Source organism: Oryctolagus cuniculus, chromosome 12 (genome assembly GCF_964237555.1).
Source record: "Oryctolagus cuniculus chromosome 12, mOryCun1.1, whole genome shotgun sequence".
In the NCBI taxonomy this organism is placed as follows: Eukaryota; Metazoa; Chordata; class Mammalia; order Lagomorpha; family Leporidae; genus Oryctolagus; species Oryctolagus cuniculus.
Genome location: NC_091443.1, coordinates 59,958,120 through 59,977,685, shown reverse-complemented (window position 1 = coordinate 59,977,685; position 19,566 = coordinate 59,958,120). Strand labels below are relative to the sequence as shown.

General features: G+C 36.5%; 1 protein-coding gene across 12 annotated transcripts in view; it reads left to right on the top strand.

Moving 5' to 3' along the window:
* Positions 1-19,566, top strand: part of MEIS2 (Meis homeobox 2) — a 238,093-nt gene that overhangs the window by 162,528 nt on the left and 55,999 nt on the right. For all 12 annotated transcript variants that reach the window (XM_070053349.1, XM_070053353.1, XM_002717990.5 and 9 more), the window contains one exon: positions 13,623-13,699. In XM_070053349.1, the coding sequence (XP_069909450.1) occupies positions 13,623-13,699 (77 nt within the window). The remainder of the gene's footprint in view (positions 1-13,622; positions 13,700-19,566) is intronic.

Below are 19,566 nucleotides of genomic sequence, written 5' to 3'. Positions count from 1 at the left end.
GTTTTGATGAAAAACTTATTCTCTTATAGTTAACCTATCTATCTTGGCACCTGTGGGTCAAACTTAAGTTCATCTGCCACACATGCCAGGTATCAGAAATGCTAAAGGGGGCTCCAACTATTATCAAAGGCCATGGATAATATCAACTATATAGGAGCAGCAACAATCAGATCAAATACTCAACTAAGCAGAACAGATGCTACCCATCCTGCTTCATGCTAGTTGAATTTAACTACATTAAAGACTTGTCCTTTTAAAGGCTGTTTCTTGAGGAGTCAGCCATTTTCAGGACTTCCTAAATACTTTAGAAATATTTTCACACAAAAATACAACTGTTTTGTTTCTAAGAATGTAAAGAGGCTGGCGCCGTGGCTCAATAGGTTAATCCTCCTCCTGTTGCACCTGCACCCCAGGTTCTAGTCCCGGTTGGGGTGCCGGATTCTGTCCGGTTGATCCTCTTCCAGTCCAGCTCTCTGCTATGGCCCGGGAAGGCAGTGGAGGATGGCCTAAGTCTTTGGGCCCTGCACCTGCATGGAGACCAGGAGAAGCACCTGGCTCCTGGCTTTGGATCAGCGCAGCGCACAACGGCCACTGAGGGGTGAACTAATGGAAAAAGGAAGACCTTTCTCTCTCTCTCTCTCTCTCTCTCTCTCTCTCTAACTCTGCCTATTAAAAAAAAGAATGTAAAGAAATACTACAATTTTTAATATTCAAATTAGGAGGAATGAGAGGTGATGCTTGTTTTCCATAAAATCTTACCGCTTAAGTTGATTTTTTTTTAAAAAAAAAGGTCAGTGGGAACATCACATTTTCAAATTTGGATTTGTCTCATTATTTCTCTTTCTTTTGTCCATTGATGAGCAGATGCAAATATAGTAGAGAAGTAATTAAAAGACTGATTTTTGCTAAGATCAGTTTGATTACCCAAGCTAAGAGGATCCCTTTTTAAATGTTTTCTGATTTGCTATCCAAATTAGAAAAATTGTCACATACTAATATTTATATAAGCTATAAACATGTATTATCATATAATTTAATTTTTGTGTCTCTCTTTTAGTCCTTAAGTTTCTAATTTATTTGGATTTATACAGAATAGCATTCAATTATGGTAAAAGTTTAAATATGAGGAGACTCCAAAATACTGTGGAAAATTGGAATGGAAGAGTAAGTTTATTTTTGGTACAAAAACTTTTGAAATCCATGCATTCTTTTCCATAATATATATTTTCAAGAACTTTTTGTAAAACTCACATGTATCAGGTTATTTGATATTTTATTTAATCACATTTATCTTAAATGAGTTTAGTCAGTAGATATCCAGAGTTGTAAAGATATATATATATATATTCATTTTATTTGGTTATGACATGAATTAGACAATTTACAATCCTGCATATTTAATTATCAGAAGAAATATATTCATAGATATAATGAAGAGGCATTTTGAAAGTGTTCTGTTTATTGATGAGTTGATTTAGTCTACATAAAAATTGGAAACTCACTAGATGATTTTTTTTATCATTTCCTTAGAAATACTCTAAAGTTTTATGTGTTCCAGAGCTTAGGTAAAATAATAACAGGCCCTATGTATGCACAAAGATAGATAAATGCTGTGGCAGCACCTTACTCTTTCTCCATCTTGATTTAGTTGACTTTCACTACACAAGCTCCCCTAAAAAGGGGAAGGAAAAACACATTGATAAGATAAAACTGTGGGGAATTCCAAAATAAATACTGCTAACTAACCTTTTTAGATGGCCCAGTTAAATGTTGTCTTCTTTTACTATCAGTTGGTTGCTCTGTTTACTAGTACAGTGCATAACTAAAGTAAATGCTTAGGTGATATCTTTGTCTTACTTTGTTGTACTTTGTGGACAGGCTGGCAATGATTGTTAGTTAAAACTCAGATAAATTTCAAAACGCCGTAAGAAAATGGGTATAATTAAGACATAAAAGAAGTCAACTATTTTGAGCCCATCTTATTAAGAGGATTCATCTACATTTATAATTGTAGCCAGTGCTTACGTATACAGAAAGATGTGTATATATATATATAGTAGCAAATATATAATATATACTATATATATACTATTAATATATACTATATATATAGTAGCAAAAGAAAGCAGTTCCAAACCTTTAAACCAAGTTCATAATATTAGTGTTTTATATCCCTTAGAAATTTTGTCTTCGTGAACTTATGAAAGAATCAGTTCTTATTAAACAGTTGTGTTTCACAATAGCTGTCCTGATTGAAACTTTCTCCATGATATGGTACAAGAACGTTAGTCACCATTAAGGTTCTCTTTTCAACCACTACTGTCCATCATACAAAGTCATTAGTTTACAGCTTCTTCCTTCTTGTTTTTATGACTTTTAAACTTATCATTAACCCCATTTTCTTATCCTGTACTCTGAGATGAGCAAAGAAGATAATATCCACAACATTTCCATTGCTTACTCTAGAGATAATAACCTTTGTGGAAAAAAATAAAGATAACCTTCAGCTTCTTTAAACAACCCCTTCCTCTTTAAATCTGTTAGCTTTCTCGAGGCAAACTAAACTTTCAGTGCATTTGTACAGCAAGTCAGACAAATTATTCACAGCATAGTCAATGACAGTAAATTGGACTGAACATACTGCAATTATTTATTCTAGTTTTTAATATCGCTGAATAATTTCTTAATAATGACCCCACTTTTTTTTTTTTACCCAGACTATTTTTCATGTAATTAAAGAAATGTTGCAATGGACTAATCAGTAATCCTCATTTCCTTCTAACTCAGACTCCTGTGGCACTGTGTCTGGACCTGTTAAGTAGGATTGTTGTCATAAGATTAGATACAAGCATCTTGGTTGTCTAGACATCATAAAACTCTGCACCACATGCTTCAGATCCTTGCTTTACAGTACCCCCTTAGCCTATTCAATAAGGAGAAATGAAATGTTAATGAAAAGTCTAGTGCAGTTTTTTCTTTTTTGCAGCTTCTCAGTGTTGCCATCTGCATTTGCTGATTCTTTTCCATTTCTACACATACAAAGTATTGCTCTTGTTTCAAACAGGAGCTTATTTTCACTACTCTGAGTTTGATGTGGGTGTAGCATTGTATTTTCTGTCTTTTTTTGTATCTGCTCACTTTAATTTCCCTTCTCATGTCCAATTTTCACCTCAAACATATTCTTGTCCTTTAATTTCAGAATAATATTCTTGGGATGCAAAGAATTTTCTTGTTAGCATTTTGAAGCTTTAGTAGTTCAATACCTTTATTTGATATCACTTATATGCCAAGCAATGCCCTAGATTCCAAGAGTAGAATTAGGATAGCCAGTCTCTGTTTTCAAGGAGAATATAGTTGCCTAGGGGAGGTAGAAAAATAATCAAGCATTTGTAATGTAGTGTGGAAAATAGGGCAAATATAGGATGGCATAGGAAAATATTTAATACGAGGTATGATTAAATAACAAGATAAAATCTGGACATAAGATGTTCTATAAGAAGTGTTCTCTAAGGCTATAGGAGTATTGTTTTTTTTTGTTGGGAAAATCAAGGAAATCTTAGGAGGCCAACAAGGCTTGGTCCAGCCATTTTTTCTCAATCAGCTTCAGTTTCGTTAGGCGTAAAATGAGAAGTTTGAACTATATGGCTTCTAATGTCCTGTTTCTAAAACTCTGAGTCTGTGAGTTTTTCTTTTGCAGTTCACTGAAAAATCTAAATAGCCTAAACCTGTTTTGAAATCTATTTCAACAAATGATCCATAAAATAAATAAGCACAAAATTCAATTTTTTGGAAAAGTGGTCTGGCTGTAGAACTGAGTGGCCCCATAAAATATTAATTTGGTCATAGTGTGGAAATGTGAAATGATTGTTAAATGAGTCAAGGCCTTATTTGTGGCTTTTGGCTCATTGAGTAAGATTACCCATTAGCCATGTAGGCAGCATAACATGCATGGCCAAGCAGCTCATGGGAGCATCCTAACAAATGTTAAATAAAAATTATCTTTCTCTAGCCTTAGGAATATATTTCTGTTATTTTCAAAATAAGACCATGCACAGCTTTAAAGTCTCAGTCAATAGGAAAATAATTATATTCATCATGCTTAAAATTCTGAATCTCATCTGCAAATGTTTTCTAATATGTTTTGGTAATACACTTTTGGGTGCATTTATGGAAGCTAAGAAGTAAATTGAGTGTTGGTGGTATCCAACCATCACTTAATTCTATTGCTGCTATCCATGTGAATTCCCTCTGTCCTGTTAGAATATGGATATTTTGCAGATGCAAAAAGTGTTTTTCCTTGGTCCTCATTTTTTTCCTTTTAGTCATTATCTTTGGTTTCTTCAAAAAAAAAAATCCCTTCTCCATTCTTCTATTTTATATCTATCATGATAATAATAAATTTAATAACTGTTCTTAAAATCTCTGTATGATAATCCATCAGGCTCATTCAGTATTCCTTTTGCTTATCTGCAGAAGAATGTGCTTCTCTCTTTGCTCTTTTTAATGAGGCCTTTCACCGTGACTTTAAGTAGCAGCCAAATGTGTTATTCTCCTAAGAACCGACTATTATGAAAATCTCTCAGAGATTTTCTGATTTTTAAAGGATGTGATTATTATAATTTAATCTATTTACTTCAATGTAAACCAAATGAAATGACTCGTTCTGAAGTAGTCACGTTTTCTTTATCCCAAATATACATCTGGCATTAAAAAAAAAACTATTGATTTGACTCTGAAGTCTGCATTTCCATGATACCAAACATCTGGATGAAAAGTGAAAAATTCAGTAGATGTTTTCAAATATCGAAATATTGTGTCAGTAAAACAGTTAAATGAATATTCCCATATTTATCTGAGTTTTTTATGCTTCATATTTGTGGCCAGTGCTTTTATCAGAAAATAGTATCAATTTCAGAAATTATGCATTCGCTGACAAGCACAGGTTGAGCACCTATTCTGTAGGAATCACTGTACTAAACAAGTGCTGTAGAAAGTTCAAGGTTAAATAAATCTTGAACTCTGCCTTCAAATGACTTGCAGTCCAGTTAGGGATATAATGCAAGTGCACATATCTGCATAAAAGACAATGTGGAACAAATAAATAGCAGAAGAGAAAAGGCAGTGTGGAAGTTTGGAGGGGAAGTAACTGCTTCCTGCTGGGGTGGGTTTCACATTGTTTGGACAGAGTGATGGATTAGTAGGAATGCCAGAATCATGGAAATGGAAGAGAATGTTGTGATCACACGCTATTTAAAATACACTCTACTTCTGCAGCTGGGTAAGGGAATTTTGCTGAAATCAAATAACCCTAAATTAGCCAGACAAGTGCAATAGTTTTTGTGTCATTTTACATTATCACAGCCATTAGTTGCTATAAGGTTTTGAGTCTCAGTGTATTTCTCAGATATTTTGATTAGCAAATTTATATTCATCTCCCTTAAAAGTCTCGTCTCAACACAAGAAATATGCTGAAATTTAGTCTCTGCAGTCATTTTAAGAAACATCATCAAAAATTTAGATATAAAGTTTTCACAGTTCCATATACATTACATGCTTCAACTTCTATCTTCCAAGTTTTGTGATTTTTAAAAAAATTTATTGGGATCACCACTCTGATCAAGTTTTCCTAAAATTCCAAATTTTATAAGTCTGTGGGTGTAGACTAAAGTGGAGTGATTAATTTCTTTCCCTTCTTTCTCCTCCTCTTTCTAATCTTCCTCCTTCTTTATTTTTTTAACAATAAAAATCATGCTGTAGCTGAAGAAGGAAAAGGAATAACCATATATTCCAGATAACCTAGACTGGGCTATGGACTTTAGAATAATTTACTGGCTTAAGTGATGGAAAGGCAAAAGGTGACTAGTTTTTGATAAAGCTGGTTGTAGACATGGTATCAGGAATCTGTTTTCTGTCTACTGGCTCTGCATTTGTTTGAACAAATACCATTCTAGTTTTTCCACATTTGGTGGCAACAGTGGCCATCAGCTTGTCTAGGTGCGCATCCTACTGACTTAGTAACCTCAATGAAAAGACAACTTTGACAATCCCAGGGGGGACTCACATTAACCTAATGTGGGTTCCATCTGCAATATAATCAGTATAACTAACTATACTGATTGGCTAATACTGAACCAATTAACCATCCCTGGTCATATGCCTAAAGTTAAACCAGGGATATGTTACCAAAAGAAAGGGGAAATCATACTACAATGAAAAATAATTGATGTTGGATTAGGAAAGGCATCCACTAAATATCAGAACAGAGAGTTTTCAGAACTCTTACCAATATCTATTTATATGACTGATGTGTGGTACTTGAGCTTTGGTTTCATTATTTACCTAAATTGGGTCCTAGGTCAAAGTCTGTCTAAAAACCTCTAGTGGTTGGGATGCCCATATTCCACCAGAGTGTCTAGATTTGATTCCTGGCTCTGATTCCTAATTCCAGCCTCCTGCCAATGCAGACCCTGAGAGGCAGTGTTATGGCTCAAGTTACTGAAGCAAAGAAGGTGTAACTCAAGTAACTAGGTTCTTGCCATGGGAGACTTGGATTGAGTTCCCAACCCCTGGCTCCTGCTCTAGCCATTGCAGGCATTTTGGGAATTGACAAGTGGACGAGTACTCCCTCTAACCCCAAACCTCACAAATAAAAGTAAAAAATAAAACAAAAGTCTTTCAACATTTTATAGTTTTGTTCTCAAGAGCCAAAGACAATGATAAGACATCCAGACAATACAGAGAATTAAATATAGCAACACAAAGAAATGTATTATATGTTATGTGGAAGTGCTTCAGGTGGAAACAGAAGTTATTTTGATGGGTAATAGCAAAGGGTTTTTGTTGCATCCTGACATAGTGGTTAGAAGCTCACACAACTTGAGGACTATAAGAGAGAGAGAGAGAAAGGGAGAGAAAGAGATTTACAATTAATAATTGCAAATCTTATATTCCCTGAAGATGCTTTGTATCCTATGTATAGCTTTGTTAACCAATTCATGTAACCATCACAGTCTTTCTTTTTTAATATTTTTTATTTATTTATTTGAGAGGCAGAGATATAGGGAGAGAACATGGCTTGTTCCCTCCCCAGACACCTGCAACGGCCCTGTGCCAGGACAAGGGCTAAAGCTGGGAGTTGGGAATGTCATTCAGCTTTCCCATAAGACTGGCAGGAGCCCAGTCATTTTGTCCTCTGCATTAGCAGGAAGCTGGAGTCAGGAGCCAGAGTGAGGCAGTGAACCCAGGTACTCCCAAAGGGGACACAAGTGTCTCACTGGCAAAAACACTAGCACAAACACATGCCCTAGGCAGTCTTTTAATATGATAAAAATTACTGTCAGAGCTTGAATGAAAACTTCTGTCTACTGGATTTTATGAGGGAGAAATATGAATTTAACAAAACTCAGGGTTTTGCTTTCAGGAAGTTATAGTTAGCAGAGATGTAAATAAGACATGACAATGAAAAGCTAAAAAGTTATAATTACCAGGCAAATTGCCATGGGGCTTTAGTGAAAAGGAGATTACCTCCCACTACGAGGGTGAGATGGGTTTTTAATATGTTTCTTGTTATTTTTTCTAAGTTTTTGAGAAGTATCTAATCTGTTCATAGAATAGGAATTCATGTTCACACAGAAAAAATCATAATTAATGACCACTGAATAAATTCAAAGAAGATGCACTTATTTATTCAAAAATTAAATCCTTGGCACCTGTGTTTGTACTTAAGTTTGGCAGAAATGGTCCTAGATCAGTAAATGATATCTACTAAATTCAGATTCATTGTCCACATTAGGGAAACTGGTTTCATTTATGAGTGGCTTTGTCAAAATCAAGGTCACCTGGATTAACTCTATAAAATATGTCTTGGAAAGGGAGTGAAGAAAAGGAAGTGATCACCATAATGATCAATTTTCAAGCATATGTTCAAACATCTCTCCCAACAAGTTACTGGACCATTTGTGTAAATGGATATATTATATCATCCCAGAAGTAATTTGACAAATTGCGTGCTCTCCAGTCTTGAAAGAACTCTTCTAAGTAAACTTTACAGTCCAGCAAGTGAGATTCAGAGATTCAAAGCTAATATAAGAGGCAGGACTGAGCCTGGAGATGTCTTACTTTAAAAAATACCCATGAAGGAGTTGGCATTGTGGTGCCACAGGTTAAACCACTGTCTTTGATGCCAGTATCTCATATGGGTGCCAGTCTGAGTTCCTTGCTAATGCACCTAGGAAAGAAGTGGAAGATGGCCCAACTGCTTGAGCCCCTACATTCACATGGGAGACCAAGATGAAGCTCCTGGCTTCAACCTGGCCCAACCCCAGCCCAGTCATTTGAGGGAATGAACCAGTAGATGGAAGATCTTTCTCACTATCCCTTAACTCTGCCTTTAAAATAAGTAAATAAATCTTTAAAATATATATATGGATGAAAAAGTTACCACAATGTAGGAGAATATCTAATTGTACAAAAAAGTTCAAGGACTATGGGTTTTTATGTGGAGGATGGGCATTGTGGCACTACTTGGGATGACTGCATCCCATATCAGAGTGCCTATATTAGAGGCCCCCCTCTGCTTCCCATCCAGCTTCCTATTAATGCACCTGGGAGGTAGCAAATGAACATTCAAATACTTGGGTTCCTGCCACCAAAGTGAAAGTCCTGAATGGAGTTTTTGGCTCCTGGCTTTGGCCTGATCCAGCCCTAGTTGTTGTAGGCATTTGGGGATTGAACCAACAAATAGAAGATTAATTTCTCTCAATTTCTCTCTTTCTCTCTCTCACACACGCACACACACACACACTTGCTCTCTCTCCCTCTGTATCTCCTTCTCTGCCACTCTTCCTTTCAAATAAATATTTTAATAAGTATATAAACTAGCTATATAAATTAACTATAATTTTTAAATTAATATTGGATTTAAAAATTGGAAGCAGTATATACATAGCCAACATAGGAGTATATGAACAAAGTTTCCACCTCTGTGCCCTATACTACATGTTTCCACCTCTATGCCCTATACTACATGAATTTTTTTTATGAATTTTTATTCAGTTTGTTTTTCCAGATATTTTTCTTGTGTGAAAAACATAGATTTGTATCTGTTTAACAACAACAACAACAAAAAAACATTTTTCTGCAACCTGATTTTTTCACTCAACGATGTGGGGGCAACCTCTCCTGGGACCCTCATATTTTATGTAAGTATGACCCAACTGATGTCAACTGATGTGGACTTAGGTTATTTCTAATTTTTCAGCCCTCCGAACACTACTTTTTTTAAAGATTTATTTATTTATTTGAGAAGTAGAGTTACAGAGAGAGAGAGAGAGAGAGAGAGAGAGAGAGAGAGAAAGCTCTTCCATCCATTGGTTCACTCTCCTAATGGCTGCAATGGCTAGAGATGGGCCAAGCCGAAGCCAGGAGCTTCTTCTAGGTCTCCCATGTGGGTGCAGGGTCCCAAGGACTTGGGCTATCTTCTACTGCTTTCCCAGGCTATAGAGGGAGCTGGATCAGAAGAGGAGCAGTTGTGACTTGAACTGGTGCCCATATAGGATGCCAGCACCCTAGACAATGGCTTTACCCACTATGCCATAGCACCAGCCCTAAACACTACTTTTTAAATTCACTGTGCACTTCTAATTTGTGAGGTGATTCAAAATATAACAACATTTTAAAATATCAATATAAGGCCGGCGCCGTGGCTCAATAGGCTAATCCTCTGCCTTGCGGTGCTGGCACACCGGGTTCTAGTCCCGGTTGGGGCGCCGGATTCTGTCCAGGTTGCCCCTCTTCCAGGCCAGCTCTCTGCTATGGCCTGGGAGTGCAGTGGAGGATGGCCCAAGTGCTTGGGCCCTGCACCCGCATGGGAGACCAGGAGAAGCACCTGGCTCCTGGCTTTGGATCAGCGCAGTGCTCCGGCCACAGTGGCCATTGGAGAGTGAACCAACGGCAAAAAGGAAGACCTTTCTCTCTGTCTCTCTCTCTCACTGTCCACTCTGCCTGTCAAAAAAATAAAATAAAATAAATTAAAAAAATAAAATATCAATATAAACTCTTTCAGCATAGAATAAAAATCATAATAAATTGGTTCCAGTTGAACATCACTGGCAAAGGATTAGTCACAAAAGAATACTATTATTAAGTGGTCTCACCCACAGATGTATTCTAAAGATACTGTAGATCTGTTTCCATGTACTTTAACCAGGTAAACCCTAAACGGAAAATAAAAAAACGAAGAAGGAAAGCCTAAGTTCAGTATTTTGAGTAAATAATATATCTTACTTTCAAATAAGTCCTTAAAATTAAGAAAGGCAATTAAAAAATATTTTATGTCTACATTGAGTCATGAGCCGTACATGTCTTATTAGCTCTTTGAACATTTGTCAATTGATATTCCCAGTAAGAGGATCTTTTATGATTTACTTCTTTTCAGCAGTGGCTTTAGAATTATTTTGAGATGTGAAAAACTTTAACCTTTGCTGGTTCTTTGTTGGTGAAGGGAATCATCATCATCACTATTATGTTACGATGTATGCTCTTACGAGTAAGCTGAGCCACTTCTGGGCCACTGGACCTGGGTGGTTTGGCCTCCAACAGTGAACAGACTAAACTATAGGTTTAGTCCAAGAATATGGAAACTGACAACAAATTATTGCTTGTGGTCTACTTCCAGTTTTCAAGTGCAAACATACCAAAGTTTATTTTAAATTTGAGCCAGTCAGACATTTAGTAATATACATCAAAGAAGAAATGAAGGCTTCCCATGTTTATTATTTCAATATGATGTCTGTTCTAATAAAGTAGAAGAATGCATATGATAGACTATGTAGTAGAAATTCTCCAGTTCCACAGTTTGGCCTTAAATATATACATATATTTGTAAATTAATCCAAAACACATTGTCATGGTTCCAATTCCTCTGAAAGCTGATTGTTTTCCATCTCTCTTTTAATTTTAGAAATACAGTGGCTGACTGCCAGAACACTTTCAGATAAACAGTCCACCCCATATATAAAAGGGGCATGGAATCACGAATGTTCAAAAACCACAGAACATTATCTAGATAAGTTAAAGCTATTATAGTCTTCTCTATTAATTAAAAAAAACCATCTGTGCAAGGTGAATTTTGGGAAAGTACCAATTTTTTTAATGATTATGGATAGCATTTGCAACTGTTTTCATAGTGAAAGTATAGCAGAGGAATTCCCAGGAAAAATGCACCTTTTGTATATTTCTATGGTCATTTGACAAAATTTCTAATAAAACACTGGAAAGATTCTTATTAGTCAGAATTTACAAAAATATTGAAGGAATTAGCTCTCCAATCACATCCTCTGTCCTTTCCTCAACTTTCTTAACATCCTAAACCTTTGTCTAATCTCTCCCTCTCCTTTTCTCCCTCCCCCTCCCTCTCCCTTTCTGCTCATCTGTCTCTTCTTCATACACACACTATAATCCCCATTTTGTCAGAACTATCTCACACAAATGCATCACAACAGTGACAAAGACTAAACATACAAAAAAGGTCAAAAACACTGCATAAAGAAAGAGCACACTTGAAGACATTACCAGTGTAGATCTAGGCATTCTTTTAATGCATCTTTATTTTCATTGTTGCTATTTGCAGAACTCATTTTCATTGGGCGAATAACCTATAAACCTAGGCTCTCAAAATCTAAGAGGGGCAAAAAGCCAAAAGGTGCCACTCCCTTGAATTTGGCAGGAAAATATCATTACAAGAAGAATTTAAACTTTTTTGTAATATTTCCTCCCAACCCTGACCAGTGTCTTCAGTCAATTAAAATTTGTACCCTAGGCCTTTTGCAGTTTGAAGCCACCCTGGTGTCTGTGATGAGCAATCCTTCTTGTTTGTGCAGTCATTCATTATCTCCATTACCAAAAGGAGAATAGAGGACAATTACATTGTTTGGCCGAAGCAGAGTGTTAGGAGGAGTATTTGTCATGGTGGCAGAGGGCAGCACCTGACAGGCAACGATTGATGGCCAGGAATGAGTGAGTGGCCAAAGCAGCCTCGTAGGATGCAAATTACTGACTGTGGATTCCAATTCATCCTGTTCATTTTTCTTGCCCGTGCTGAAGACCATTAGTGGTTTTTGAAGCAGTGAAGGGGTCATTACTAATGTGGGTAGGCTCGAAGCAGGAGGGGGAAGGAGGGGAAAAGCCTTCTGTAATTACACAGCTTTCAGGAACAGGCTGGAGGCCCTAGCCAAAAAAATGTCAACACCTCGCAATCAGAAAAATTTATTTTCATTTTATGCTTAACCCATATTAACTCAACATTATCATCTTTCTTTGTTAACATTTGCAGAATATTAAAAGCCTGGCTTCTATATTAATACAAATCTAGTTAACCCCTTTTGCTATGCAAGGGATTTTGTTTAACCTAATGGCATTTGGATTTGCTAATAAGTAATTGTGCAAATTTTGGATAATGTACGCTATTATAGAAGATGAAATACCTGAAGAATAAAATCTTAGATGATTGAAAAACATTTACCCTCTCAAATACTGGAATGATTAGAATGCTCTGAATGGCATACTTTGTTGTTCCTAATTGTCACCTTTTAATAATGCTGATGGAAAATATTTATTACTAAAGGCTTTCTAGTTTATGAACAAGTTCGACATGCTAGATAGAAGTTTACTTTTTTTTTTAAGAAAACCACTACGTTTAGAGGAGGAACTTGATTCATAGACATTTTCCATAATTATGTACATGCCAGTACTGTGCCTTTTAGAGCAAATGTCTGATTCTAAAATAACAACCCTTGATTTCACAATGAGAGAAGAAAGTGCGTTGATAATGAGAAGACTGTTCCTTACAAATTACTGTTGGTGAATTGTAATGGGAAGTAAAGAATTTTAAAGTACTGAAAGCTATGGCTTCATTCTCTTACTGCTGTAAGAAAAAATATAAAATTTCCATAGGAAGCATTGCACATACTGACTCCTTTTACTATGTGGTCATTGTATATGTGACCTTGTTAACCCAGAGTACTAACTAGCAAAACCAAAGACTCTTCCACTGTCCCATAAAAGAGTCAAAAGAAAACACTGTGAGTGAACTCTGTTATCACTGAATCAGTTGCCATGTCTTCCAAGAATAGTTGTGATTTTATGCACTGTCACCATCCAAACTTCTACAATCAGTAACCTAGATTAACTAGGAAATTATCATATATTGAGTCATCTCACTAAGATAACTTAGAATAAGGGCTTCATATAGGTTTTTCAGCAAGCAAAGTAAAATGGGCCTGAGACTAGTTCCCTTCAGAGCAACTGAAGTGCTTGCAGATAACCCAAATTCTTAGGCCCTCACAAAAGCGCCTCACATCCCTCCTGAATGAAAGAAACTGAGTAGCTTGGACACCTTGCCATTTACTGCTTGCACTCTAGGGTGCGGCAGGAACATGAAGCTGCTAACACAGGTTTCTGGATTCTTTTCCCTGTTCACATTTCTGAACACATTATACAAAAGATGCTATTAGGAAAATCAAGCCATAGACTAAAGAAATCACCAACGGTGGTTTCATTCTTAGAAGTAAGTGACTCTTTCTTAACTTCTGATACATCTTTTAAAACATTTGTTTTTTCATTAGCATCCGTACCCTTCCGAAGAGCAGAAGAAACAGTTAGCGCAAGACACAGGACTTACAATTCTCCAAGTAAACAACTGGTGAGTCACCCAAAAATCAATGTCTTTCTCCCATGGCTAAAATGAGATTTCTAAATAATTGTTTTCTTTTTCTGTTTCTAAAACAAATGAAATCGAGGCGGATAACCTCTGTGTTTCTACCTTGAGGTGTGAAAATAGTGCTTAGGGAGAGGTACAGGAAACCCAGGAAAATCGTTTTTGTAAAATTATTCCTCTTCTCTTTCCCTGTCTCTCTCTTTTCTTCTCTCCCTCTTCTGTTCCACCTCCCATTTCCCATCTCTCTGATGCTTTAAAATTCTTGAATCAAACCACAAATTCTATTCCAGTCACTCTGGTTGAAATAGTTATGTAATGTGGTTTTGCACAGTCCTACTACGGAGTTACCAGTTCTCAGGAGGTTTCTTTTGTCTAGGCTTTGAGTGGCCATGGAGATATAGGCATTTTAATATCTCCTGATAGAAATTTATTTACTCGCTTTTTTTTAAACAAGAGAAAAGGTTTTCCCATTTTTAGCTTTGTGATTTGGTAGATTACTCCTGTGGTGGTGTGTGGACCATCCACCCTTTGTACACGGCTTAGAGGGTAACTCAGCAAAAGGAGGGGCAAGGATTAAATAAAATGATCACAGTGGCCAAGAAATGATATAGGAATTACTTATCAAAATACTGGCCCAGGTTTTATCTGCAGCTTAATTTTGTTCAGTACATTCTTGGGGTGATGTTCAGATTAATTGAACTGACAGTTCTCTTTCAAAATTCAGGGAAAGTATTTGCACGGATTTCAGGCCTTATACAAACTTAATTACATGGAACTCCATTTTATCATTCTAATTCCATGTAGCAGAGGTTGTATTTACAAATGAGAAGTCTCTGCCTTTATTCACAGCTTTCCTTAATATATTTATCAAAGCAGGTTCATTTACAAAGTGCTCTATCTGTGGGATACAGGCAGGCAGACATTAACAAAGCTTTTAGGTTTATCAGGCTCGCTGCCTGATGAGCTACCCGAGGGTCAATTGATTTTGTGGTTCTGTGATTCATTTTTTTCTCATTTTTCTAGGATCACAATGAGAGACATGCTTGGAGAATTAGCCAGTTTGTCTGCCTTATCTGTCAGGCAATTTTTTTTTTCCCAGGGAAGTCAAGCTACTTAAATTGGCCACAGGAACTGCCGTTATCTGACTTTAATGCACCCTATAGTGTGGATAGCATTTCAATTACACCAGTAACCAAAGCTTAGCTGCAGCCCTTTTCATGCCTAGTGCTGTACAGAAAGTGATGTGCCTACCTACAGAAGCAGAAAATTGAGTTGCCTTGCTTCTGTCAGGGTGATTAATGCAGAAATAAACTGCTAACCTGAAAAGAAAGGCAGAAAGAAAGGATAGACAATACAGACTTGACTTCACTTTAATTTTCTTCTAAAGATTGGAACTAGGTACATTTAAAGATACCCTTTAGACCAAAACTTGGAATAAAGGCTATTATCTCCAGACAGGGATGTGAATGTGATTATATGTTGATAGGAGCCTTATAGTGTGAATATATATGTATATATATAGATATTTATATATTTAAAATATATGTAAACATATATATATATATATATCTCAGTTATGTTCTTAGCACCAACTCTTAGTGATCTGAAACAATGGAATAATCTTGTGTTCACTATAGGAGACATGGTTGCCATGCACATTATTTTATACCATACCGCATACCACACTGAGCTGCTGTGTATACAGTGGCTCTTACTGAACTTAATGTTTCTTTAAAATCATTATTCTTATAAATGTTGGGCAAGCTGAGGGAGGCTGTGATAGAAATTTTTGAGAGAAATGAAATGTTTCTACACTGATACTTGGCAATGACATTGGATCTTGTTCTTTTTAAAAGCTCTGTTTCATATCATCTAATCCCTGTACTTCTTGAGGTAGTCATTGTACTTGAAGAATGAAAGATTTTTCACATCTAACGACCGACATTTCTCACATAGACACCTGACTGGACCCTAGACAAAGCATCCTTCCTTCCTGAATCCTACTGAGCCCCAAAACATGTACAAATGTGCAGTTGGTGTAATATTTTAGGTTGCTTGCTTCTCTATTATTTGAGCCATACTTGCCATAGAACACCAAGAGTGACGGGAGGTGACAGTCTGTCACACAACGAACTTTTCATAATATGGCATGAACACTGACACCAACAACTCTACAAAATAATTCCATCTTCCTAATTTCCACAGTTCCTTCTGAAAAGTCCTGTAATCCTGCCCTCAGGTACCATGCCTAGTTAATGGTTACTGTAACTTGGATAATAAGGTGTAACTCATGAGGCCAGTGCATCAAATATCTCTAAAAAACCACTAAGAACTTAATATAGGGAGCAGACTTCTGGGGATTTCAAAAAGGAATTTAAAAGAAAACACTTCATACTTCAGTTCATTTTAAACCTGCCTAATACCTTGATGTAGTCAGCTTCAAAACTGAGAACGCTATCCACCCTAATTTCAAACATCTTATAACCACTGTTCTTAAATGCAAAGTGATGACTGAGAAAGATGAGAAGAGTAAGCAGTAAACTGTTTATCCAAGTCCTAAAAGCTCTCCATCAAAAAACACACAGGTTCAGAAAGTGATTCCTAAACCTTCAACTTCATTTGGTCAGCTAAATGAGGAGATAATATCCATGTCTCTGGTAGACAACAGGAATTCAGGTTTGTGTGCTGCAAGGTTTGTGCCCAAAGAATTAGAATAAGATAGCAAGCATATGAGGAGTCTTCAAAGAGTTCATGGAAAATGCATAGAATATTATGAAAACATATATTATTCATGGATTTCAAAAAATGTAGGTACAAAAATAAGTTTATCTTTTGATTCCATTTCTCAGCAGCTTTTTGAAGCTCCCTTGTATAGATAAGTCATTTAAGACTTGCTGTTTCAGTTCTGCCTCTCACTTACCTCTTAGAATAGAAAGGCCAACCAAGGTCAAGGTAGTTAACCACCGCTGTACAATAACATCTATAGTAATATAGCCATGGAACATGGCTCCATCCACTTGCTGAGCGCAATAAGCAATAAAAACAGACCTGTTAAGATCAGTCCATCATTATGAACTTTAGAGCAAATAAGCAAAAAGGAAGTTTAGGAGATAATTAGGAGATGTTAAGATGTGTTGTATCTTAGCAGCCAATGTTAGAAATAATCTTGATGGGCTTTTCCAGTGGATTTACAGGGAGCATACAAAAAGTGATGATGCAACCAAATCGAATTATGATTTCAGGAAAGGAGTGAAGTTTATAACAGAGTCACTTTTTCCTCTAGTTAACTCTCAGAAGTCTGTAAATAATCAATTAACTAATTAAGACTTTTGAAAATGATGATAAGGGGATCTTCACTGTGTGTACTTGACTGCCATAGCCAACCACATGTTTTAAGACTGGCTGGCTACACTGCCGATTTAGTGGAGAGTTAAATCGATTGCCAAACGATCAAAATGCATGCATCAGCAGAGAAGACAGCAAAGGATGGAATATCCTCACCTTGCATAACCTCTTCACATTGGGGAAGCCACATGGTGTAATTTGACTGAACAGACATTAAAACTCTAAGGATATGATAACATGGTAAGTTAGTATTCAGGATTAGGAATCAGACTGCATATGTTAAAAACCACTAGTAGATAGATCTTTGACCTTTAACAAATTGCTTAACCCTTTTGAGCCTTTATTCTCTCTTCTGTAGAATGGAGATAATCTGAGGACACTTCAACAAATTCATGGTAAATGGAATTAAAAGATGATTACTTTGGTGCATGCTAAGTGTTCAGCATAGTGCAGGCACACACAATAGATGGTGGCTATTGTTAAAGTAGTTAAAAGTAAATAATTATAAAAATGAGAAATACAAAATGCATACTTTCATAATTAAAGAAATCACTAAATAGTTTACAAATATGAATGGTGATTACTGCAAGGAAGGAATAGGCATATTTAAGGAGGAACTTAGTGCTGACAGCTTACTCTGCAGAGCTTCTATATTAAACAAAGATAGACTTTTGTACTTTCTCAGATACCTGTTTTTTGCAGTTCTTTGATCCCAGGGAGGTAACATTAGGGAACCCTAGGAGGTAAGTGGCTTCAAATAACCATGAAGGTTAGACATTCTGAAGGAAAGTTTGGGGTGTTAATGCTCTGGTGTTTTCCCAGGAGGCATAAAAGACAAAAAAAAAAAGTTTATTTTTTAATTAGGAAGGTCTTGGTTGATTAACTTGTTGGGATGCATTTAAACATCTTTGACAGTAGTAATCATTAAAATATAGTGAAGTCTTGGGATCTGACAATTAAAATCTCTTAAGGTAAATTTGCTGTAGGAAAAATTATAAGACATTTCTTTGTCCTCATGTAACTTTCTCAATGCAATATAAGAATTACAATATCAATTTTAAAGTTCCTATTCTAGATTAATTTTAAAAGAGAAATGCCATTCTTTTAAAAACTCATATCACAAAAAAACCTCATATCACTAAAGTAATTATAAGCAGAAAACAAATTATTGACAGAACACTGGCATTCTAGGCCCCCCCCAAAAAAAATGACACTTATGTTTCCAGTTAAAGGTGGTTCAGAGAGTTTCTTTGTACGAAAGATTAAATGTCCATGTACAGCCTCTCAAACTGACATTAAATATCTGTGTCCCATTTGCCCAACTTCCCATCTAAATGCTCATACAACCATCTTCCTAGGTCTAAAACAGCTTTTGATGGTTAACACCCATTTTGTAGGACTTCACAGAAAATGGCAGTTTTTCTTTAGGTGCTTCAATTCTGCCCAGTTGAGGGATTTTTCTGGAATATTTGAGAGCTTGTTTAATTAGGACTAAGGGACTATACCCAGAGGAAGCGTTATCTGGAGAATCAGTTTCCCTTTCTAGCCCTCTTCTCTTTCCCTTTTGGAAGGCTCATTAACCACCTTGGTGACTTGGTTTTCTTATGTGTGAAATGGATTCATGCAGAGACAAAAGGAGAATTTGTGTGAGAAAACATGTTGTAGGGTAAAAGCAATCTGGAAGTAAAAGGTATCCTTGTTAGAAGAACCTCTTGTCCTGATTAAAATATGGACAGGAACAGAGTGGTTGCCTAAGGAAAGCAATCATTTTCCTCTGGAATCCATCAGCCCAGATAGATTTGGGTGTCCAGATGATTTTCTTCCCTGATTACACTTGAAGTGCAATAATAGTGTCCTCCATGGGTTTCAGGACGGAGGGTCCATTTCAGACCCTATGTCAGTGCTCCTCCAAGTCCAATTTGAAGCCCAATTAGTAGAAGCAAAGTAAGGGGTAAAAAAGGCTGCAGTTCTTTTCAGCAAAGCAGAGTCACTTGCAAAAGTGTGTGTGTTGTCATTCTGCTACAGGGAGACAGACACCAGAAATATTTTGTAATATTAGCACATCAAGAGCAAGCTGGGAATTGAGTAAAATAATTTTGTAGTCAACATATGGAATAATTGGCCAGTGGTACAAAAAGTCTAAATGAGGTTCAGAGATAGCTAGACAGGCTTGGAGGATAGAGTGATAAACCAAGGAGGTGGAGTTGAGACAAACCGAAAGGGAACAAGACGGCTGGGCTAAGTATCCTCCCTTTGCTCAGCAGTTTCCACCACGGCCATTTGTTAAATGCATGGCTGCCGTCTCCAGTGATTATTTCCACGTAACATCTATGTTTCTGAACAAAACTCCATTCGAATCTGAAGTCAGATTTGCCAGGTGCTAGATTCATTGTCAGCATTTAATATGCTGAGACTGCTGATGCTGAGGAAATGAACACAAAAAAAGCATGCTTTTGAACTCCAGTTTGGTGAGCTTGAGGCAAAAGGCTCCTCTTTCAGATGATGTC